This window comes from Arvicola amphibius, chromosome 7 (assembly GCF_903992535.2).
Source record: "Arvicola amphibius chromosome 7, mArvAmp1.2, whole genome shotgun sequence".
Classification (NCBI taxonomy): Eukaryota; Metazoa; Chordata; class Mammalia; order Rodentia; family Cricetidae; genus Arvicola; species Arvicola amphibius.
Genome location: NC_052053.1, coordinates 52645220 through 52666424, shown reverse-complemented (window position 1 = coordinate 52666424; position 21205 = coordinate 52645220). Strand labels below are relative to the sequence as shown.

The 21205-nt window shown below is 44.6% G+C and overlaps 1 protein-coding gene across 9 annotated transcripts in view; it reads left to right on the top strand.

Moving 5' to 3' along the window:
• Gapvd1 (GTPase activating protein and VPS9 domains 1) overlaps positions 1-20747 on the top strand; it is a 76448-nt gene extending 55701 nt beyond the window's left edge. For all 9 annotated transcript variants that reach the window (XM_038335938.1, XM_038335935.1, XM_038335937.1 and 6 more), the window contains 9 exons: positions 2365-2487; positions 3923-4052; positions 7815-7924; positions 8333-8492; positions 9712-9899; positions 13044-13257; positions 17158-17230; positions 18444-18641; positions 18844-20747. In XM_038335938.1, coding sequence (XP_038191866.1) covers positions 2365-2487; positions 3923-4052; positions 7815-7924; positions 8333-8492; positions 9712-9899; positions 13044-13257; positions 17158-17230; positions 18444-18641; positions 18844-18984 — 1337 coding nt within the window. In that variant the 3' untranslated portion in view covers positions 18985-20747. The remainder of the gene's footprint in view (positions 1-2364; positions 2488-3922; positions 4053-7814; positions 7925-8332; positions 8493-9711; positions 9900-13043; positions 13258-17157; positions 17231-18443; positions 18642-18843) is intronic.
• Positions 20748-21205: the final 458 nt, after the last annotated feature.

Below are 21205 nucleotides of genomic sequence, written 5' to 3'. Positions count from 1 at the left end.
CTGGCCATATTCCTGCCACTCTAAGAGCTGACTTTGTAGTCTGTCTTGGTCTTCCTCAGTATTTGTGCATGGTGGCTTTTCTATGACTGAATCAGATCTCTGTGACTTCGTATTTATCTTTACTATGTTTCATACACTTTCCAGTTTCTGCTGGGTACAGTTGTCTTTTTTTAATCATTTTTACTGGCTGTAAAATGATTTGATTCTATTACACTGTAGTGTAACTATTCTTTTGCTATTGAAGCACCTAAACTGCTTCCCCCATTTTTTTTTCTGGAAATACCTTTGTGCCTATGGTGTTGTCATTATGTTATGTAACAGTGCCGAGGACTGAACCCAGGCTTACACCCGCCATCAGACAGTCTCCTACTAACTGTACCCCAGCCCTACATAGCAGCTTATCAAAGTAAGACATAGTAAGCAACATTATAGTTTAACTGACTCATTTCAGCCAATTTATATGTGTCCCTTTTACATTGGAGCTAGAGGGATGCTCAGCACTTTGGAGCACTTGCTGCCTTTGTAGAAAACCTGGGTTCAGTTCCCGTCACTCGTATGTTGGCTTACAGCCAGCTGTAACTCCAGGTCCAAGGGCTCTGAAACCCTCTTCAGGCACCAGGTGTGCACATAGTGCATGTGCATGCATGAGGCAAACACTCCAAATGGTAAATGAATAAATAATGAGTCCTTTTAAAGCTATATCCAAAAATACTGCTCCTTAAAAGGATTCTGCAGTGGTTGCACTTATGTTTGAAAAAGTTTACAAGAGTTTCCGAGTCTCTTGTCATGACCGCACTACTTATAGCAGACAATGTTAAATGACTTTGGGAGTCAGGTGTGCTGGCATCTATAATCCCAGCACTAAGAAGGCTGGGGCAGGAGAATTGCCACAAGTTCAAGGCCAGCGTAGGCTACAGAGTGAGACCTGTCCCCCCCAAAATAAAAACTACAAAACACAGCTTTGTGAATCATCTGTATAACTTGAGGTATGTTATAGAAACGTGAATAGCAGATACTTGTTTTGTGGAGGTGAAATGTCTTTGAGCATGCTGCTCAGTCTCCATGCTGCACGCTTGCTCTGCCGTGATGTGCTGATGCCAGTGATTCTCTGTGCAATTGTCTGATGAGCAAGTGCCCAAACAGGTGCTTGGCACAGTTCACTGCTGTGTGGTACATATATAATGAATTCTAGCTGCTTTTGCCATACATACAGACCATGCATAGTGGTTTTAATGAGATTTTTCGAAATTTTTCCAAATGGAATTCTACTAGAATGTAGCTTGGTTACCTATTGACCTAGCTCAGTCTTAGGAGTTTCACTATGGAACTTTATTTTGTATTGAAGATTCATAGTAGTTGATGAATGAGTACTGTTTGAGAATGTAGCTGACTTGTGTGTGTGGTGCTGGGAATCAAAACTCAGGGCCCTGGAAACATTGAGCAAGTCTCAACCTCTGAGCTTGTCTTTTTTTTTTTTTTTTTTTGAGACAGAGTCTCACTATAACCTAGGCTGGCCTTAAATTCACAATTTCACAATTCTCTTGCTTCTACTTCCCATGCGCTGGAGTTACAGCATGTATCATGACAGCAAGCTAGCTCAACAGTTTGGTTGTCAGGGTAACATCCCCAGGGAGAGCCCTGGGTTCTGTAGCAGTGCCAGTGCCTGCTGTCGGAATGGAGTGCTGTGCCCGACCGTGGCCCTGTCACGAACAGGTGGGCTGTGAGGGAAACGTTCAGATGCGGTATAAAGAGGGAATGGGAAAACCGTTTTAATTTCATCAAAATTAATAAAGGATTTAAGTCTAATTTTAAATAGTTATTTTTTTCCTTCAGCACGGAGATATCTGATTGTGTATATAAAAATTTACTGTTGGGATTGGTGTGGTGGTGTGTTTCAAGTCTTAGTACTCGGCAGGCTTAGATAGAACCACAAACTCAAAGCCTGACCTTGGGCTACACAGTGAGTTAAAGGTCAGCCTGGGTTATATAGCAAGACTTTTCTTTTTTTTGTCCCCCGATCCTAAAAAAGGAACCATTGGTAGAAGTTTTGTTAACATGAATTGACCGTTACTGTGACTTGAGCAAGCGCTTTAGACTCCTTTCTGCCCTGGACTTTGACACAGTCGTGCAGAACTGCAGTAGTGCTGAGGTGGAGTGATGCTTCCTGTGTCCTGCTTTGGGAAAGCTCTCAGACCTAGCAGTGGGCTTGAGTAGGCAGCTGCATGGCGCCTCGTAACACTGAGATAGGTGCCCTTTTTAGTCTGACCTCCTAATCTGCCTTTGGGATTATACTACTGGTGTCGTACTAACAGCAGGGTTGGTATAAACCCAGGGAAATAATGCTCTCTTTCTTTTCCTCTGCAGATGAGCCCAGCCCTAGGCTCAGTGCACAGACTCAGGTTGCTGAAGATATTCTGGACAAATATCGGAATGCCATTAAACGGACCAGCCCCAGTGAAGGAGCAATGGCCAATGACGAGAGTGCAGGTGATAACTATCATGGATCTAACAGTATCAGTTTACTATGGTGATAACAAGAGTCCTGACTGCAGTAGCCTTTCAAATAGGCCGTCTAGAGGTCAGAGGTCAGGTCAGATTAACATGCCCCTCTCTGTACTATTCCACTACACCTGGCACCCAGATGTTCAGATGGCTTAGGGTTATCTGATGAGTCTGGGGTGATAGCCCAGAGAAACTTGGTGCATGTTTTAGTGAGAGAGAATTCTTTTTTACTGTCTAGAGAAGAGTGATTTGATGTAGTTAGGAACTTTAGTGGAGTTGTGGTAACTGACATGAGCCACGGCACCTCTGTTGCTTGGTACCTCTTTTCTACAGGGTTCTCTCTTTTCATGGAGGAATACTCGTAAAAATATGGAATCCTCAAGATAAAGGGAAAGCAAAAGCATATAAAACCATAAGCAGTTTGCTAAATCTGTCTATGCCTGCATATGCTGAGAGCATTTTCTACAAGATTCATCAGCAAGCAGTAGCATGAGCTGCTCTGAGGCGGATACCTAAGGCTGAAGAGGAAATGATGGCAAGGAGGAATTCCATCTTTTTGTTTTTCCTTTTCAGGGTAGTAGGGTGGGAAGACAGGGTCTTACTCTGTAGGTCAGGCTGCCTTTGAACTCAGAATCCTCCTTCCTCCAAAGTGCTAAAATTATAGGCATGTGCCAATCTGCCATCATTTCTAACCTTTTTTTTTGGGGGGGAGCTTTTTAAATAGCAGTAAGTAAAGGTTAATAAACCTTATATTTAGACTTACCAGCTACTAACATTTTGTCATAGTTTCCTATACAGTGTCTTTATTATATTCAGGATCAGTTTATTCCTTTTGACTTGGAAGTCTTTTTTTTTTCTTTTTTCAAGACAGTCTCATGTAACACAGGCTTGCATCAAACTAACTGTAACAGTGGATAACCTTGATCTCTTTTTTTAAGATTAATTTTTTTATATGTATGGGTATTTTTGCCTGCATGTATGTCTGTGCAGCACATGTGCAGTACCCATGGAGGCCAGAAAAGGGTGAGGGCATTTGGCCAACCAAAGGATCTTCTGCCAGGACTGGAGTCTGTGTCTCTAAAGTGAGAGTATTGTTTAAAATGCTTTTGAGGCTCTTAGTTCTGTGGCTTAGTGACTCCGATTTTGGAATATGAGCTTTATGAAGTTATCTCAAGTATTGACTATTTTGGACTGGGATAGGAAGAGCAACCATTTCTGCTTTCGTATCTGCTCTCTTGATACATTGTTGTTGTTGATAACCTGGTTATGTATCTGAAATTTGTTTTTTTTTTTTTTTTCTCTAAGAACTCTTATTTTGAGATAAGCTAACTCATGATTAAGTTGCTCTGAACACCTACTAGTACCAGAAATTTTCACATTGACGTGGGTTCTCCCTTTCTTGGGTTCGGGTTTTGTTTAGAGGTCATGGGTGATGGTGAAAGTGCTCAGGACTCTCCCCGGGATGAAGCGCTGCAGAACATCTCCGCCGACGACCTCCCAGACTCAGCCAGCCAAGCAGCCCACCCCCAGGATGCTGCTTTCTCTTACAGGTATTTCTTTCCAGAGTTGGAAGTTTGGGGTTTGGACTTTTTAATCCCCATTTCAGTCATTTCGAGTCAACCAGTTGCTAAGTATAAAGAGCGGCTGGACGATGAAGTGCTTGCTGCACACACAGTGTGCGGACCTAAGGTGAATGTCCACCTGGAAAAGCTGAGCATGGTGGTGTTCACTTGTCATCTTAGCACTGGAGCCCAGGGCTCCCTGGCCAGTTGTCCTAGTCTAACTCTTAGCCAGTGAGACCCTATCTCAAAAAACAAGGTTGATGGCATCTCTTAAGGAATGACATTGAGGTTGTCCTGTGTCATCTATGTACTTACACATGTACATACATGCACACGTGCGTTAAAGAGAAAAATGAAATGCTATTTAGTAAGAAAACTCACTTCATGCTAGGTGTGGTAATGCATGCCTTTAGTCCCAGCATTCAGGATGTAGGCAGGCAGATCTCTGAATTTGAGTCTACAGAGAGAGTTTCAGACCAGCCAGAACTATACAATGGAATACTTTTTTTTTTTTAAAGAAAATACTTCAGTTGTGGATATCAGATATCAAAAACATTAATTCAGGGATTAAAAAAGTACTCCTATGTAGCAGGCTTTCTTTCCGGCCACCAACCAGCTCCTAAATAAAGACACGGAGACTTATTAATTATGAATGTTCAGCCTTATCTTATGATTGTTCCACTAGCCCTTATAACTTATTTTAACCTGGTTTTCTTCATTCACATTTTGCCTTGGGGCTTTTTACCTTTCTTTCTTTCATTCTGTATATTCTACTCTGTGTCAACTCCATGTCTGGTTGGCTGACAGCTGCCTGGCTGGCTGGTACTGGGTGTCTTCCTCTCTTTCTTCCTCATTCTCTCTCAGCCTGAATTCCTATTCCTACTTATTCTCTCTGTCCACTAGCCCTGTCTGTCCCTCCACTGCCTAGCTATTGGCCATTTAGCCTTTTATTAGACCAATAAGGTACCTTAGGCAGGCAAGGCAAAACATCTATACATTGTTAAACAAATGCATCACAAATAAATGTAACTCATCTTTGTGTAGTTAAAGTAACCTTCCATGGGACTGGAGAGATGGCTCAGAGGTTAAGAGCATTGCCTGCTCTTCCAAAGATCCTAAGTTCAAGTCCCAGCAACCATATGGTGGCTCACAACCATCTGTAATGGGGTCTGGTGCCCTCTTCTGGCCTGCAGGCATACACACAGACAGAATATTGTATACATAATAAATAAATAAACAAACAAACAAATAAATAAATTTTTAAAAAGTAAAGTAGCCTTCCACAACAAGTAGCTTAAACAAGTTGCAGTACCACCATTTGCACAAAACAGCAGCCTGTGTGGGGCATGGTGGGGGATCCAGATAATCAGGAATAGTTGTAGGATCATTCCACTGAGCACTGGAGCTTAGTCCTGACATCCTCTCTATTCCCTGCAGCCTCCTCCTGCAGGGCTTGAGAAAGTAGGTTTGGGAACATGGCATTTGCTTGGTAAGGAGATGCTGCTTCCTTGGACAAGGAGGAGTACAGCACCCTTGCCTAGCTGATTTTTTTATTTTAATAATTTATTTATTTTTAAACTGTAAACATTATTTTAGGGTCGGACATATGGCTCTGAGGTTAAAAGCACCGACTGCTCTTCCAGAGGTCCTGAGTTCAATTCCCAGCAACCACATGGTGGCTCACAACCATCTGTAATGAGATCTGGTGCCCTCTTCTGGCCTGCAGGCAGAACACTGTCCATGCAACAAATAAATAAGTAAATAAATCTTTTTTTAAAAAACTGTAAATCAGGTGACTTTACCATAATATATTTTATGACATTCTTGGCAAAATGGATATACTGGTTAATTTTTGTCAACTTGTTACAAACTAGAATCACCTGGGAAGACAGTACCCCAAATGAGGAATTGTCTCCATTGGCTTGGCCAGTGGTGTGTCTTTGAGGCATTTTCATGATTGATGGTTGAAGTGGGATGCTGTTGGTTGTTTTACTGTTTTGACTTTGGAGGGGCATCACCCAGCTCCTAAATATATCACACACCACACACGGAGTCTTATCATTCCTTTTCAATGCCTGGCCTTAGTTTGACTTATTTCTAGCCAGCTTTTCTTAAATTATGCCATCTGTTTTTTGTCTCTGGGCTTTACCTTTCTCTACTTTATATCTTACTTTCACTCTTACTCCATGGCTCTCTGTATGGTTGGGTGGCTGGCCCCACAGTTCTCCTTTCCTTGTTCTTGCTCCTCCTCCTTCTTGACCAGATTTCTCCTGTTTTTCTCTCTACCTGCCAGCCCTGCCTTGCTATCCGTCATTCAGCTCTTTATTAGATGAATCAGGTGCTTTAGACAGGCAAAGAATCACAGAGTTAAACAAATAGAGCATAAAAGGATGCAACAACACATCTTCACATCGTTAAAACAAATGTTCCACAGCATAAACAAATCTAACACGTCTAATATTCTGCAACTGTGGGAGTACCCAGCCGGTCCGCTGTGGGCAGTTCTACCCGTGAGCAGGTGATTCTGGACTGTATTAGAAAGCAAGCTGAGGGCTAGAGAGGTGGCTCAGTGGCTGAGAGATTGCACTGCTCTCCCAGAGGACCCAAGTTCAAGTCCCTGCACCCTCATCAGGTGACTCATAGTCATGTGCGACTTCAGCTCCAGGGGGTCTGGCACTTCTGGCCACAATAGGAGGCTGCACTCATATGCACAAATATACACATGTACACATAATTTAAAACAGTAAAAAAATACATTAAGGTGGGGGCTGAGCAAGCCAGCAAGCAGCTTTCCCCCGTGACTCCTGCTTCTGTTCCTGCATGAGTCCCTGCCCTGACCTCCCTCAGTGATGGACTGTGATCCCGACATAGGAGCCCAATAAACGGTTTTCTTCCCACGTTGCTTTTGGTCATGGTGTTTATCATAACAGAAAGCAAACTAGGACCATGGTAAATATTCTGTTTGATGAGTTTGATTTCTACATTAGTTGTTTAGTAGGGACAAATCTGCTAAGGCAAGGCCCAAGTCATGAAGTGGGCATGTGTTGATCCATGGAAGAAGAAACAGTTGTTTTTTTTCCAGGGCATCAAATTCTCTTCTTTAAACACCCCCACAGGACCAGGAAGGGCCATAGGTTCTAGGATGGGAAAGAAATACCGTGTTGCTGTGGAAGGCTAGAAGGCAGCCTCTGCTAAAGAGGCTGTGCCACCACATGCAGTAGGTGGGAAGCTAGAGAATCTGATCTCAGCACAAAACCTCCAAGCAGTAGAACACAGCAAGTGTGGCTTTTTTGTTTAGTTTGTTTGTTTTGTTTTGTTTTGTTTTTGGCAATGGATGGGCTTGTCTTTTGCAGGACTGATGTGTGACTAGTAGACAGCATGCAGGTTGGCTGTAGGTGTCTGTGCTGTGACATGTCCTCTGTCCACTCTCAGCACTTTCTGTGACCTTAGTGTGCTTAGATCTTAGGAGTTTTTGACTAATTGTGGTGACCTGACTGGACTTGCGCAGAGCACACTTCCAAACCTCTCATTTAGGAACTAGAGGTATCAGTCAGCTGAAACTGATCTTTTCTTAAAGAATCATTTGAGTTCTGAGCTAACATAATTACGTATGTGTAGAAATCAGTAAAATGTGCCATTTCTGGATGGGGATGTGCTTAGCTGGAAGTCTGGGTCCCAGCTCCAGCCACAAAAAAAGGATGTGATCATTTCTGTGAAAGTAAATTAATGTACCCTGCACCTACTCCTCAGAGATGTAAAAAAGAAGCTGAGGCTTGCTCTTTGCTCTGCGGACTCGGTGGCCTTTCCAGTGCTAACCCACTCAACAAGGAATGGACTGCCTGACCACACAGACCCAGAAGGCAAGTCAACCCCATGACTCTCTCTCTCCCACATGCACAGCTGCCTCCTTTAGCTGCCCACTGACAGAAATTCATTTAAGTGATTTAAGAGTACTTTGATCCCCCCTTTTTAAAGATTTATATAAGTAACTGTGTGTTTGCCGTGTGTGGAGCTGGAGTTCAGACAGTTGTGAGACGCCTAGGGTGGGTGCGGGATCTGAGCTCCAGTCCTCTGGAAGAGCAACATGGGCTCTTAATCACTGAGCCTTCTGCCCAACTCCTGGTACTGTGATTTCTGATTATTTATTTTCTTAACAAGAGTGGCAGTACTGTTTGGCTCTAATGGTTTGCTGTGCAACAGGATTGATAGCCCAAATGCTGAGAGGGTGTGGATACCCTAACAGAACTCTTGTTTTGTTTTATTTTTAGACAATGAAATTGTATGCTTCTTAAAAGTTCAAATAGCTGAAGCAATTAATTTACAAGATAAGAACTTAATGGCTCAACTTCAAGAAACAATGCGTTGTGTGTGCCGCTTTGACAATAGGACTTGTAGGAAGCTGCTGGCATCCATTGCTGAAGACTACAGGTACTGTTCCCAACCCAGCCAGTTTATGGATCTGACTGCAAGCTGGCGCTGTTTTGTGGTGTTTCTTTGTTTTGAGAGAGGCTTCTTGTTTTAGTTGGTCTTTATTGAAGAAATGAAGCTATGTGACTATCTTTACTTAGATAGAGCTTTTTAAACAACACAGTTTAGAAATGTTGTTACCAACAGTTCTTGATAATAAAGAAGTGTAACTTACTTCAACTTTGCATAAAAGGAGGTAAAGAAGAGGTTGGGGAAGCAGCTCAGTAAAGTACAGCCATGAGGACCTGAGTTTGGTTCTCCAGCACCAGGCAAAAGCTGGGCATGGTGGGATGTACCTGCAACTCCTTTTCGAGGGAAAGGGATTCATATGAGTCCTGGGGGCTTGCTGACTAGCCAAGCTTGCAGACTCCAGGTAAGTAAGGGATCCGGTCTGCAAAGAAAGGGTAGGTGGGGCAGCAGAATGAGGCACACGCCATGGAAGCTTAACAGCCTAAGTGAGATCTCCAGAACTCACACAAAGGTGGAAGGAGAGAACTGACTTCACAAAAGCTGTCTGTGAGCTCTACATGCATGCTTGGCACAGTTGTACTCATGTGTTTATAGTGATAATCTTTTAAAAGCAGGTAAATAAGTTTTCTGCCACTGTGAGGCCAGGATGACTAGGTTATGACTTATATATATTTTTACATGTGTTAGGAAAGACTCTAGAGGGCCAGGGAAGCAGAAATAATCTTAGGAATTTTGCTGGGAAGGCCTAGCCAGTATGGGGGAATATGAGTGCTGCACATAGGCAGAATGGAAGCTCCTAGTCTTAGGGATCTCATTACATCAACACTAAGCAAATAAGTGGTAGTGGTTACTTAGTGATCTGGTGTATATAATTTGTATTTTGTTCAGCAGCCGATTTTCTGTTAACTGTGGAGTCCTACAAGTATGGAGACTATGTTTTCATAATAAGTGAGTTTGCAGAGGACCTTGGAGACGTAGGAAGTTAGGTGCCAATGATATGTACCACAGAACCATGTATAAGTGTTTTCTTTCTTAAGCTGGCAGTGTAGGTAGTTCCCAAGATGCTTGTCTACATCCTCTTGTGCCAGCTTGTAAAAATCACAGTCTATAAAGTAATTGTTTTAAAAAATGAACACTCCTAGTTGCTGAAGAAAGTATGTAAGTACATGCTGTATACATCTGATAACCAGTAGTACTTTCTTCCCTTCAGGAAAAGAGCCCCATATATTGCTTATCTCACCCGCTGTCGACAAGGACTGCAGACCACACAGGCTCACTTGGAAAGGCTCTTGCAAAGAGTTTTGCGGGACAAAGAGGTAGCCAATCGGTATTTTACCACTGTATGTGTACGGTTACTGCTTGAGAGCAAAGAAAAGAAGATCAGGGAGTTCATTCAAGGTAACTAAATGCATTCAGACAAACATCTCAGCCATGTGAGATGGGAGAATTGTTTTGCTTTGCTGATTTAGAGACTTAAGTTACTTAACTACCCATTTCCTTCCTTCTTTCCTTCCTTCCAGATTTTGAAGACTGGTGAGATGGCTCAGCAGTTATGAGCACTGGCTGCTCTTCCTGAGGACCAGGGTTCAATTCCCAGTCCCCACATAGCAGCAGCTTATAATCATCTATAGTGCTGGTTCAGGGATTTGCTCTCTTCTAGTGTATGCAGGGACCAGGCACATACATGATGCACGGACATGTGCAGCAAATCACCTATACACAGTAAAAATAATAATAATTAGATTTTTAGTATTTGTGTGTGTGAGTGCGTGTGTGTGTGTGTGTGAGTGTGTGCGTGCGTGCGTGCGTGTGTGTGTGTGTGTGTGTGTGTGTGTGTGTGTGTAAAAGCCAGAAGAGAGATCAGATCTCCTGGTATTCAAGTTACAAGCAGTTGTAAGGTGCACCTGGGTGCTGGGAACCAAACTCCCATCCTCCGGAAGAGTAGCAAGCTGCTTTTAACTGCTGAGTCATCTATAGCTAAGATTTATTTTTATGACTTTTATTTATAAATTTTTGGGGGGCTGGGGCATGCCTTAGCATGTGATGGAAGGATAAGATATCTTGACGGAGTTGGTTCTCTCCTTCCACTGTGTGATTCCGTGGGATCTGGACTAGTCAGGGTTCTCTAGAGGAACATAACTGATAGAACTATATATTTATTTATGTGTGGGATTTATAAGAATGACTTACAGTTTGTTGTTCAGCTAGTCCAACAATAGCTGCCCATAAACGGAAGGTCCAAGAATCTGGTAGTTATTTAGTCTCAGCTAGTCTTCATTATACACCAGAATTCTGAAGAAATAGGCTGTAATTCCAGTGAAGGAATTCACTTGCCAGCAAGAGTAAGGCAAGCAGGCAGAGAGCAAATGTTCCCTTCTCTTCCATGTTCTTTATATAGACTGCCAGCAGAATGTGCGGCCCAGATTAAAGGTGTACAATCACACCTCAAAAGATCCAGATTAGAAGTGATCTTTCTACTTCAAATGACCCAGCTGTGGTCAGGTTGATGGCAGTCATCGCCATCACAGGACCTGACTTGGTCTTGTGGTTGCCAGCAATCGTCGTTACCCACGGAGCCATCTCCCAGGCCCAAGGTTTTGCGTTCTTGGAATGACTTTGGGATTGATTCTCTAAAAAGACAGGGAGAAGTTTTGGGTGAACACAGTCCAGATTTTTGGCTGAAACCCTAAATAGGCTGGAGAGTTAGGTCAACACTTTGTAAGAATACCCGATGTTTTTGCAGGGGACCAAGGTTTGATACCTAGTACCCACGTGGCAGCTCACAAATATCCATAACTCCATTTCCCTCTTTTATCATCAGAAGATACATGTGGACATACAGACACACAGACATACATGCAAACAAAGCAATCGTCTACATAGAAAAAAAGAAATCTTTAAAAAAATAAATAATAAAAGATTTATCAAAAAAAAAGAAAAAAGAAAGAAAGAAAGAAAAGAGAAAGATGGAGGGAAACGTAAAAGGCTCCCAGAGCTATGCTGAAGGAATTTTCTACCACAGATGGGCTGCCTGAAACTGCTGTCAGTACCAGCGTGGTCCAGATGGGGTCACTGTCTAAATTCAGAGCTGTCACTTGAAGGGACTCGTTCAGGACTCACAGCCTTTCCAGTCGTGGGCTGCTGCTGTTCCAGCACGCTGGAGGGAGGACCAGATCATTATCCTACAGATGCTGGCCAGCTCTCACTGTCCACTTCACACTGCTGTCTGCTCTGTGGACACGGTACCTAACTCAGGATAGGTAGGGAAGCCACCCCTGTGTCCGCTGCTTAGCTACTGGAGTGAAAACTGAAGGTTTGGAGACGAGCAACCTCTGCTCAGAATGGGTGGGTGGCCACAGATCTCGACAACCCTGCCTCCAGGATGTGCTTCCTGTCTAGGTGCACATTATCACATGGGATGGAGTGTTAATTCAGTAGAGCCAGATGCCGAAAATGCAGGCCACTCACAAAGCAGAAATCTGCAATAATGTAGAAATCAAATGGCAGCTTCACTTTTGTGTGTGGTCTGTCTGTGTGTGTGTGTTTTGTTGGGCTTTTTCTTTGTTTGATTGCTTTGTTTTTGGGGAGATGGGGCGACAAAGTCTTGCTCTGTATCCCTGGCGGCCTTGAAATCACAGAGATCATTCTGTCTCTGACTGTGTATCCCGAGTCCTGGGATTTGAGTTGTGTACTATCATGCCCGGCTCTTAACCTTTGAAACCCAATACCTATAACCTAGCACTTGGGGGCTGGAAGAGGACGGTAAATTTAAGTCAGCCTTGGTTACAAGGTAAGACATTATCTCAAAGGAAAAAAGAAAACTATGGGTATGGTGTTACGTTCTGTAAGCTGCTCAGGGGCCTGAGGCCGGAAGATCCTACATTCAAGGGTTTCTGGGAATATTGAGTGAATTTAAGACCTGGGAGGAGAATTAGGAATTCAAGGCTAACCTGTCTCAAGATTAAAAGTGAAGGCATAAAAAAAAAAAAAAAAAAAGTGAAGGCATAGTGAGAACCTAAGTTCAGTGGTAGCGGTGACCTGGCAGTCCCCAGTGCTTCCAGCACAAGCATCTAAAAGTAATCAGCGTTGATATCACATCTCTAAGTTGCATTATTTTTCTCTCAGATTGAGTATCTATATATTAAGAATTAAAGCCAGGCGGTAGTGGTACACGCCTTTATTCCCAGCACTCAGTGTGTGCTTTAGAACTTATGACCAGGGCAGGGAAGATGGCTCGGGGAATAAAGGCGTTTGTCACCATGCCTGATGACCTGAGTGTGATTCCTGGGACTCGTATGGTGGAGAAAACCAGCTCCTACAAGTGGTTCTGACCTCCACGTGTGCTATGCTAGCTGCACACTCTCCCTAGAAATAAGTAAATATAAAAAAGAGATGAAAAAAAAAAACCAGTGTTTATTTCTAACTTTTCCATGTAGCACTGGAGATAAGGATGATGGGAACAGAGTAGATATGTGGGGTCCACTGTGAGTCCTTTTAGAGTTACTTCGTAGCATATTTTAAAGATGACTGTTTTCCTTGGAGACTTTCAGAAACTTACTGCCGCTGACGATAAAACTGCTCAAGTGGAGGACTTCCTGCAGTTTCTGTATGGTGCAATGGCTCAGGATGTCATATGGCAGAACGCCAGTGAGGAGCAGCTGCAGGATGCCCAGCTGGCCATCGAGCGGAGTGTGATGAATCGGATCTTCAAGCTTGCTTTCTACCCTAACCAGGACGGGGACATACTCCGTGACCAGTGAGTGCGTCTGTGCTGGACTGGACCTTTGTAGAGCGTGAAGTTGTAAAGGGAGATATATCAGTTACCATTTCACTCATCAGCTGTGCAGTCAGCATGCATGAGAACACCCTGTTGGCAGGGTTGTGCACAGTAGGAAGAGAGTAGTATGACCTCGTGTAGTTTCTGAAAGGCTCTGCTGTGTACCTGCCTCAGATGGTGTTCTGGGTCTGCACTGAGGGATAAATTCTTGCTAGTTGTTTCACTTGGCCCCGGCATCCTTCCTTAGGAAACCATTTCCTTCCCAGCAGAAACTGCTCATGTTCACACCTTTAATAGTCTGTAGTTGTTGTTTGCTATTTGTTTGAGTCATGGTTTCTTTTCTTTTTCAAAGATTTTTATTTTACATGTATTTTGTTTGGTCTTCATGTGCACCATGTGCGTGTCTGATGCCCTCTGAGTCCAGAAGGGGGCTTCAGATCCTCTAGAACTAGAGTTACAGATGGCTGTGACCTGCGTATTTTCAGTTTCTCATTCATCCCCCCCCCCCCCCCGCTAGTCTGGTACTTATGGTCTAGTGCATGCTAGGCAAGCACTCTTCTCTGTGTGGGGAGGCCAAAGGTCAGCTTGTGTCTTTTTCAGTTGCTCTTGATCTATTTCTAAGACAAGGTATTTGCTAAGGCTGGACAGTTCAGCTAACCTGGCTGGCCACCAATCACCTGGGATCTTCCTATCTCCTCCACCATTGCAGATCTGGGGCTAGAGAGACGCATGGGGAGGCCAGGGGTCCGAACCTAGGCCTTCAGTTTCCCTTTGCATTTCTCCCGCTCTTCCCCTGTTCATTACCACATGCTCTCTTCCCTGCTGGGCTGTGTCCATCATAAGAGTGCGAAATAAACTCTTAAATCAAGTGTGGTCTCTTATGCCGGTAAGCCCAGCACTTGACAGCTTAGGCAAGAGGTTTATCTCAAGGCCAACGCAGGCTACTACATGAGACCCTGTTCCCTGTGAAACAACAAAACCACTTTTACTCGTCACTGTGTTACAGCATCAAGAACATATATAAATGTGTGCTCATTATATATTTATTGAGAATTAATATTTGAATATCAACAAGCATCCACAATTGTATGGTATATGACTTACACCTCAATAAAGCTGTTTTTAAAAATTATCTTGTGGGCAAGGGATGTAGCTCTGTGGTAAGCTACAAAAGCCCTGGGTTTGCTGGGCGGCGGTGGCGCACGCCTTTAATCCCAGCACTTGGGAGGCAGAGAAAGGCGGATCTCTGTGAGTTCGAGACCAGCCTGGTCTACAAGAGCTAGTTCCAGGACAGGCTCCAAAGCTACAGAGAAACCCTGTCTCGAAAAAAACCAAAAAACAAACAAACAAAAAAGCCCTGGGTTTGATCTCAGTGTTACAGTAAGTGGAAAAGAACGCAGAGCTGGGTAAGGGAAGTTCTGTAATCAGCCTTGGGAAGGCCGAGGAGTACACAGTCCATAGTGAGACCTGTCTTTAAAAAAAAAAAAAAAAAAAAAGGAATAATTTGCCAGGGGTGGGCTGTGATGAAGAGTACTAGAAGAGTAAAAAGTATTAGCTTTTTTGTTTTTCTTGTTTTCCTTCAGTCTAATACTCTCCCAACTGAGCTATTTTGGTGCCATTCCTTCTGTTTCCCTATCTGCTACTTCACAAACTGGTTTCTGCCCCAACCATACTGACATCACCATGTTTTCCAGCAATGACTTAGGTGCCCAGGGACCCTCAGAAGTCAGTGTGGTAGGGTTTCAAGGAAGGCTACCAGTAGTTTTTGGTTTTTGCAGGTTTTTGTATGTGTGCGTATGTTCACACATTGGGTTTTATGTTCGCTCTACCACTGAGTCACACTCAATCCTACAGACGTGTTTGAGAGAATATACCTCTCTGTGAAGTGGGCGTTAGGATTATTCCAGCTTCCCCAGCCACGTGCTTTTGGCCTCAGGGTGCTTGCTCACCCTGGGCCCCTTTCCTCTTTGAGCACCTGTTTGCGAATCAGTCATGGGATACGGAGTTGGGATATTGATGCTATGTGTACCACAGAGAGTTTATTCCTACCCACTGCCTCATCCGTTCCTGCAGGTTTTACAGACTATAAGATGCAGAAAGGATCAGAAGCCAGAAGGCTGGATTTAGCCCCTGCCGCAGAGGCAGATCTTTAACTTAATTATATTAATTAATTAATTATATTAATTATATTAAAACCTTAATATGGTTATCGAAATGAAGGCAGGCAGGTAGTGAAGTCCTGTCTCCACCTGTGAGCTGTGGTCTTTGCCTATGACCCCTCCTACTAGTTACTTCCTTCTGTTTTCTTCCTTTTCTTTGAACAGTATTCAAGCTCAGTCAGTCCTTTTCCTCTGCCTGGGATGCTGGCTTCCTCCATACTCCGGCATCCTCCATACTCCCGCATCCCCCATCCTCCCGCATCCTCCATACTCCCGCATCCCCCATCCTTCCGCATCCTCCATCCTTCTGCATCCTCCATCCTTCTGCATCCCCCATACTCCAGCATCCTCCATACTCCCGCATCCTCCATACTCCCGCATCCCCCATCCTTCCGCATCCTCCATACTTCCACATCCTCCATACTCCCGCATCCCCCATACTCCCACATCCCCTATACTCCCGCATCCTCCATACTCCCGCATCCCCCATCCTTCCGCATCCTCCATACTTCCACATCCTCCATACTCCCGCATCCCCCATACTCCCACATCCCCTATACTCCCGCATCCTCCATACTCCCGCATCCCCCATCCTCCTGCATCCTCCATCCTCCCGCATCCTCCATACTCCTGTATCCCCCATCCTCCCGCATCCTCCATACTCCAGCATCCTCCATCCTCCCGCATCCTCCAAAATCCCGCATCCTCCATACTCCAGCATCCTCCATCCTCCTGTATCCTCCATACTCCAGCATCCTCCATATTCCTGCATCTCCCATACTCCAGCATCCTCCATCCTCCCGCATCCTCCATACTCCAGCATCCTCCATACTCCCACATCCTCTCAGCTCACTCAGCATTTATTTCTTTTTAAAACATTTTAACAATTTTTGTTTATATTTATATGTATATGTCTGTGTAAGCATGTACATGTATATGTGAGGGGCCATGCCCTAAAGGCAGCTAGACTTACAGGCAGTATGAGCTGCCCGACCTGGGCACTGAGAGCAGAACTTGGGTTCTCTGGAGTGCTTTATTGCTGAGCCATCTCTCCAGCCCCTCCGCATTTCTAAGTAGTTTTTGTTTGTTTGTTTGTTTGTTTGTTGTTGTTTTTGGCTTTTCAAGACAGGGTTTCTCTATGTAGCCCTGGCTGTCCTGAAACTTGCTCTGTAGACCAAGCTGGCCTCAAACTCACTGAGATCTGCCTACCTCTTCCTCCCAAGTGCTGTGATTAAAGGTGTACACCACCATGCCCAGCTCTAAGTGAATCTTTTTTTGTTTTGTTTTTTGTTTTTATTGAGCCATTTTTCTCTGGCCATCACCCTGAAAGCACCTGATCTTGTCTAAGTGAATCTTGAGTAGAAATAGTCTTGCTCTGTAGTCTAAGCTGGCTGTGTCTTCCTAATCCCTCCCTTATACTATGGCTGCAATTACAGGTTTCCATTGCCTTGCTTGGAGTATATAATATGACCTTTTTTGTTGTTCTTGTTTTGGGGGACTGTTTTCTACATAGTCAGACTAGCCTCTAATTACCTTGTAGCACATGCTGAGCTAGGAGGAGCCTTTTCAAATAAAGTATACTTATGACTAAGAGAGCCTCAGCCATAATGTTACTGTATCTAGAAGTAAGATACTTTGTTTTGATAAATACAATCGCGACTGTTTGCACTCTCTGTTTCCAGAAATGTGCATTTACGTGTGAATTCTGGGTACTTTTCAGGGTTCTGCATGAACACATCCAGAGACTGTCTAAAGTGGTGACTGCCAACCATAGAGCCCTGCAGATTCCAGAGGTAATGGGGGCTTGTGTGCCGTGCGGATGTTGGGCAGAGGGCCTCCACTGGAGCAAGGCCCCTAAGTACCCCACAGTAGAAAACACCACTTCCCAGTGCTCTTCCGTGTAACTGTCACTGTTCTGAGGGTCCTTCCGGGACTTAACTTACCTAGTGTGGAAAAGGACCTTAGAGGAAGAGCAGGAAGAACCCACAGGGAGGGTTCCCTTCAGTGACTCTGTTCCTTGGCAGGCATATGCTGTCCCTGCACACCTTCTGCCAGATAAGAATTGTTCCTGAAAAAAATGTTCAGGTCTGCATGGCCTCAGGACAGCTGCTCAGATGAGCGCTCCTGCGCTTTCTCCTGAGGAGGCTGCAGGGTGTCAACTGCTTAAGGCTTCTGGTTGTGAAACTTCCTTACAGTGAAGCCGGGCGGTGGTGCACACTTTAACCCCAGCACTCGGGAGGCAGGGGCAGTGGATCTCTGTGAGTTAAAGCCAGCCTGGGCTACAGAGCAAGTTCCAGGACAGCCAGGGCTGCACAGAGAAACCCTGTCTTGAAAAACAAAACAAAAACAGAAATTCCTTATAATGAAACATAAAGTCTATGAAGTTTTACATTATCTTTAGTGTGGGCTTTTTGTTGTCTTGCTTATTTATTTGTTTATATTTTTTTTGAGATAGGTTCTTGTTATTGTGGTTGTTTTTTGAGACAGGGTCTCACTATGTTGACTAGGCTGTCCTTGAACTCACAGAGATCCACTTGCTTCTACCTCCCAAGTAGTAACAGGTTCCTATGTATTCCAATCTGGCTTCAAGCCTGATGTGTTGCTGAGGCTGGCTTTAGACTCCTGATCCTCCTTCCTTGATCACCCAAGTGCTGGTTTCACAAGCTTCTGCCACCATCCTGGGCTTCGAGTTAGTTTTTTTTCTAGAACTGCTGCAGCAAATATCCATAATGATGTTTACATTGACTTCTGCTGACTTGTCTGTGCTTCTGGAAAGTCTCAGCCCAGTTTTGTCAGAAACACGGGACAGTTCTGAGCTCCAGGCTCTGTGGTGTACCGTCTCTGTCCTGACGTCCAGGCTCTGTGGTGTACCGTCTCTGTCCTGATGTCTTGGGTGGGAGAGAAGAAAACAGTCCCTTGTCCTCAGCTTGATGGGACAGGCACCGTGGCTGCAGTGCAGGTTGCTGTTGGATTTGTGATCTGTATGTTGTCTACCATCTGGCTTAGGTTTATCTGCGTGAGGCCCCGTGGCCATCTGCACAGTCAGAGATCAGGACAATAAGTGCTTACAAGACTCCGCGGGACAAAGTGCAGTGCATCCTGAGGATGTGTTCCACCATCATGAACCTCCTTAGTCTGGCCAACGAGGACTCTGTCCCTGGGGCAGATGACTTTGTCCCTGTGCTGGTGTTCGTGCTGATAAAGGTGGGTCTCTCGGTAGGGTCTGATAGTTTGTGTGGCCTCCGAGCAGGGTCATAGATGGGTTCAAATCCCTTGAAGGTGCTTATTTCCAAAACAGTTTAGGGATCATTGTCCAGATGGTGGCATGGCATCCTGTCACAGGTGCTGAGATGGCTCTGCCAGCAGCCCACGAGTAATGGCTCGTTCTTATTTTCCACCTGTCTAGGCCAACCCGCCCTGCCTGCTGTCCACGGTACAGTACATCAGCAGCTTCTACGCCAGCTGTCTGTCTGGAGAGGAGTCCTACTGGTGGATGCAGTTCACAGCCGCCGTGGAGTTCATTAAAACCATCGACGACAGGAAATGACCGTTGCCAGGAAACAGCTCTCTAAGACAGTGTGAAGATTGTTTTGTCTAATATGTACAGCTTCCAGACGTTTCCAGTGGCTCTTCCTAAGCAGATTAACAAGCTAACACGCTGGTTCTCTCTCCTTTCAACCTTCCTGAGTTGTGTATTTTATTTCTTGTCCCCGAGTAGAGAGTAGTACCGCAAAAGGGACCATGTTTTTTCCAGGTGTTTTGAAATATTTAAAAAAAAAAAAAGAATCTTTTAGGAAACGTCCAGCTCTTCTTTCGTGGGTTCCCTATTTGTCCCTTTCATTTTAGAAAGAACAGTGTGCGTCTTGTAAGACCCTGTCTCACGGCATTGGAGCAGGAGGCCAGCTGCACTGAGGGTTTCAGGAGTGTGTGCTGCAGCCCTTCCCATAGATACACTCTCCTGTCGACAGTGAAGAAGGAATGTAAATATGATACATATTTATATTTGATGTAATATGGGCATCTTCAGACTAATAAACAAGGACAGCTGCTGAGAGTAGGCTGTGACGTTCCCTCTTGTGAAATGGTTTCCTTGACAAAATTTAAGCTGAGCTTAAAAGCAAAACCAGAAATATTTATTAGTGTATTTGTATATAGTGGAATTTGATGGGGAAATCATGTAGGCATGTGCCACCATGGACAAGTGTTGAGCCTGCACACCAGGACAGACTCTGTCATGTGTTACATAGGACAAGCAGCACATAGCCAGGTGTGCCATGCCCTTTGCCCCTACACACTTGAGTAGAAGCCACAGACAGGGTCCCTTTCAGACCCTTAATTGTCATCTGTTTTTGATGATTATTCACATTGAATGCACAGACCAGGAATTCAGTGAATGTCATTTTTTAAAACTAATTTGTATCGTCTGCTCTACTGATCCAGGTTTTACTAGTGTTAAACTATTTTGATCAGCCACACTATTCTTATGTGAAAAAAAAATCTATTTTGGCAGGTTTCTGTGCCTTTATTGCCCTCTTCTGGAAAAAAAAAAAAAGTGTTTCCATAGTTTGGTTTGCATTGTACATCAGCAGTTAATCAGAATGGGCTTTGGTGCCGGAGAAGCTGGCCGAGGACTCACACCAAAGCCTCAAGCACAAGTCTTGTACATAGGCCGTCACTGGCTGGTTCCACCTTGTGTGTTCCTGACCGTGGTTGGCTGTTGTGACAAATGCTGCGGTCCCACACTGTCAGGTCCCTTGTTGCTGGCAGCAATACAGGCATCTTGTAAGGGACCTGTGACAGACACGAGCAGATGGGCAGAGAACTCGGCCACACTGTGCCAAAAGAAGCTGGGCTTTCTTCCTGCTTCCACCTCTTCCCGGTCCCTGCAAACCCCAATAGGAATTTACACAGGAATGTGGGTGTGGTGTCTGCCTTTAGGGAGGGATCAAAACTAGAGCCACAAAATGTCCTTTTAAATGTTGGGTCAGGAAAGCCATGTTCTTCGTGGGCTGTCATTGTCAACCTCGCCTTGGTGTCAGACGACCCAGCCCATCATAAGTACATTGCAGGCCAAGCTATGGCATGGCTCTGCGACGAGGTGGGAGTCTGACATCTGCTTCAGCATTGGTTCAGTGGATGTTAAGTCAACAGAAGATCTTGAATAGTTAAAATTCATTGTTAATGGGACTTAACTTGTAAATCGAGATATCTCTCTCTCTCTCTCTCTCTCTCTCTCTCTCTCTCTCTGTAATGGTAGCTAAACATATTCCATGTTATCACTGTGGAAATAAACATGAGATGTGGATGTTGCAGCAGGGCTCTTTTCTGTGGAGCGAAGGTGGTGGGTTTGAGGTGTAGAGCCACACTACTACCCAGTCAAGTGGTGAGGTAGAATTTGGTATTGGTAATGCCTCTGGACTTGGGGGTCAAAGGCAGCACTGCTCCGGGGGCAGATAAATCCCCCTAAGACCCACTGCTTTGCGGTCAGGCTGGAATTCTTTTTTTCCCCCCAGATGTATCTATTTTATGTTATGTGTATAGGTGTTTGCCTGTCTGCCTGTGTACCAAGTTTATGCAGTGCCCGTGGAGTCCAGAGGAGGGCACCAGGTGCCCTGGAACTGGAGTTACAGATGGTGGCAAACTGCCTTGTGGGTGCTGGGACTGCTGCCTGCGTCCTCTGGAAGAGCAGCCAGTGTTCTTAGCTGCTGCGCTGTGGCTTCAGCTCCCATGAGAGAGTTCTTGAAGTACTGCTTTCTCAATTTAGCCAG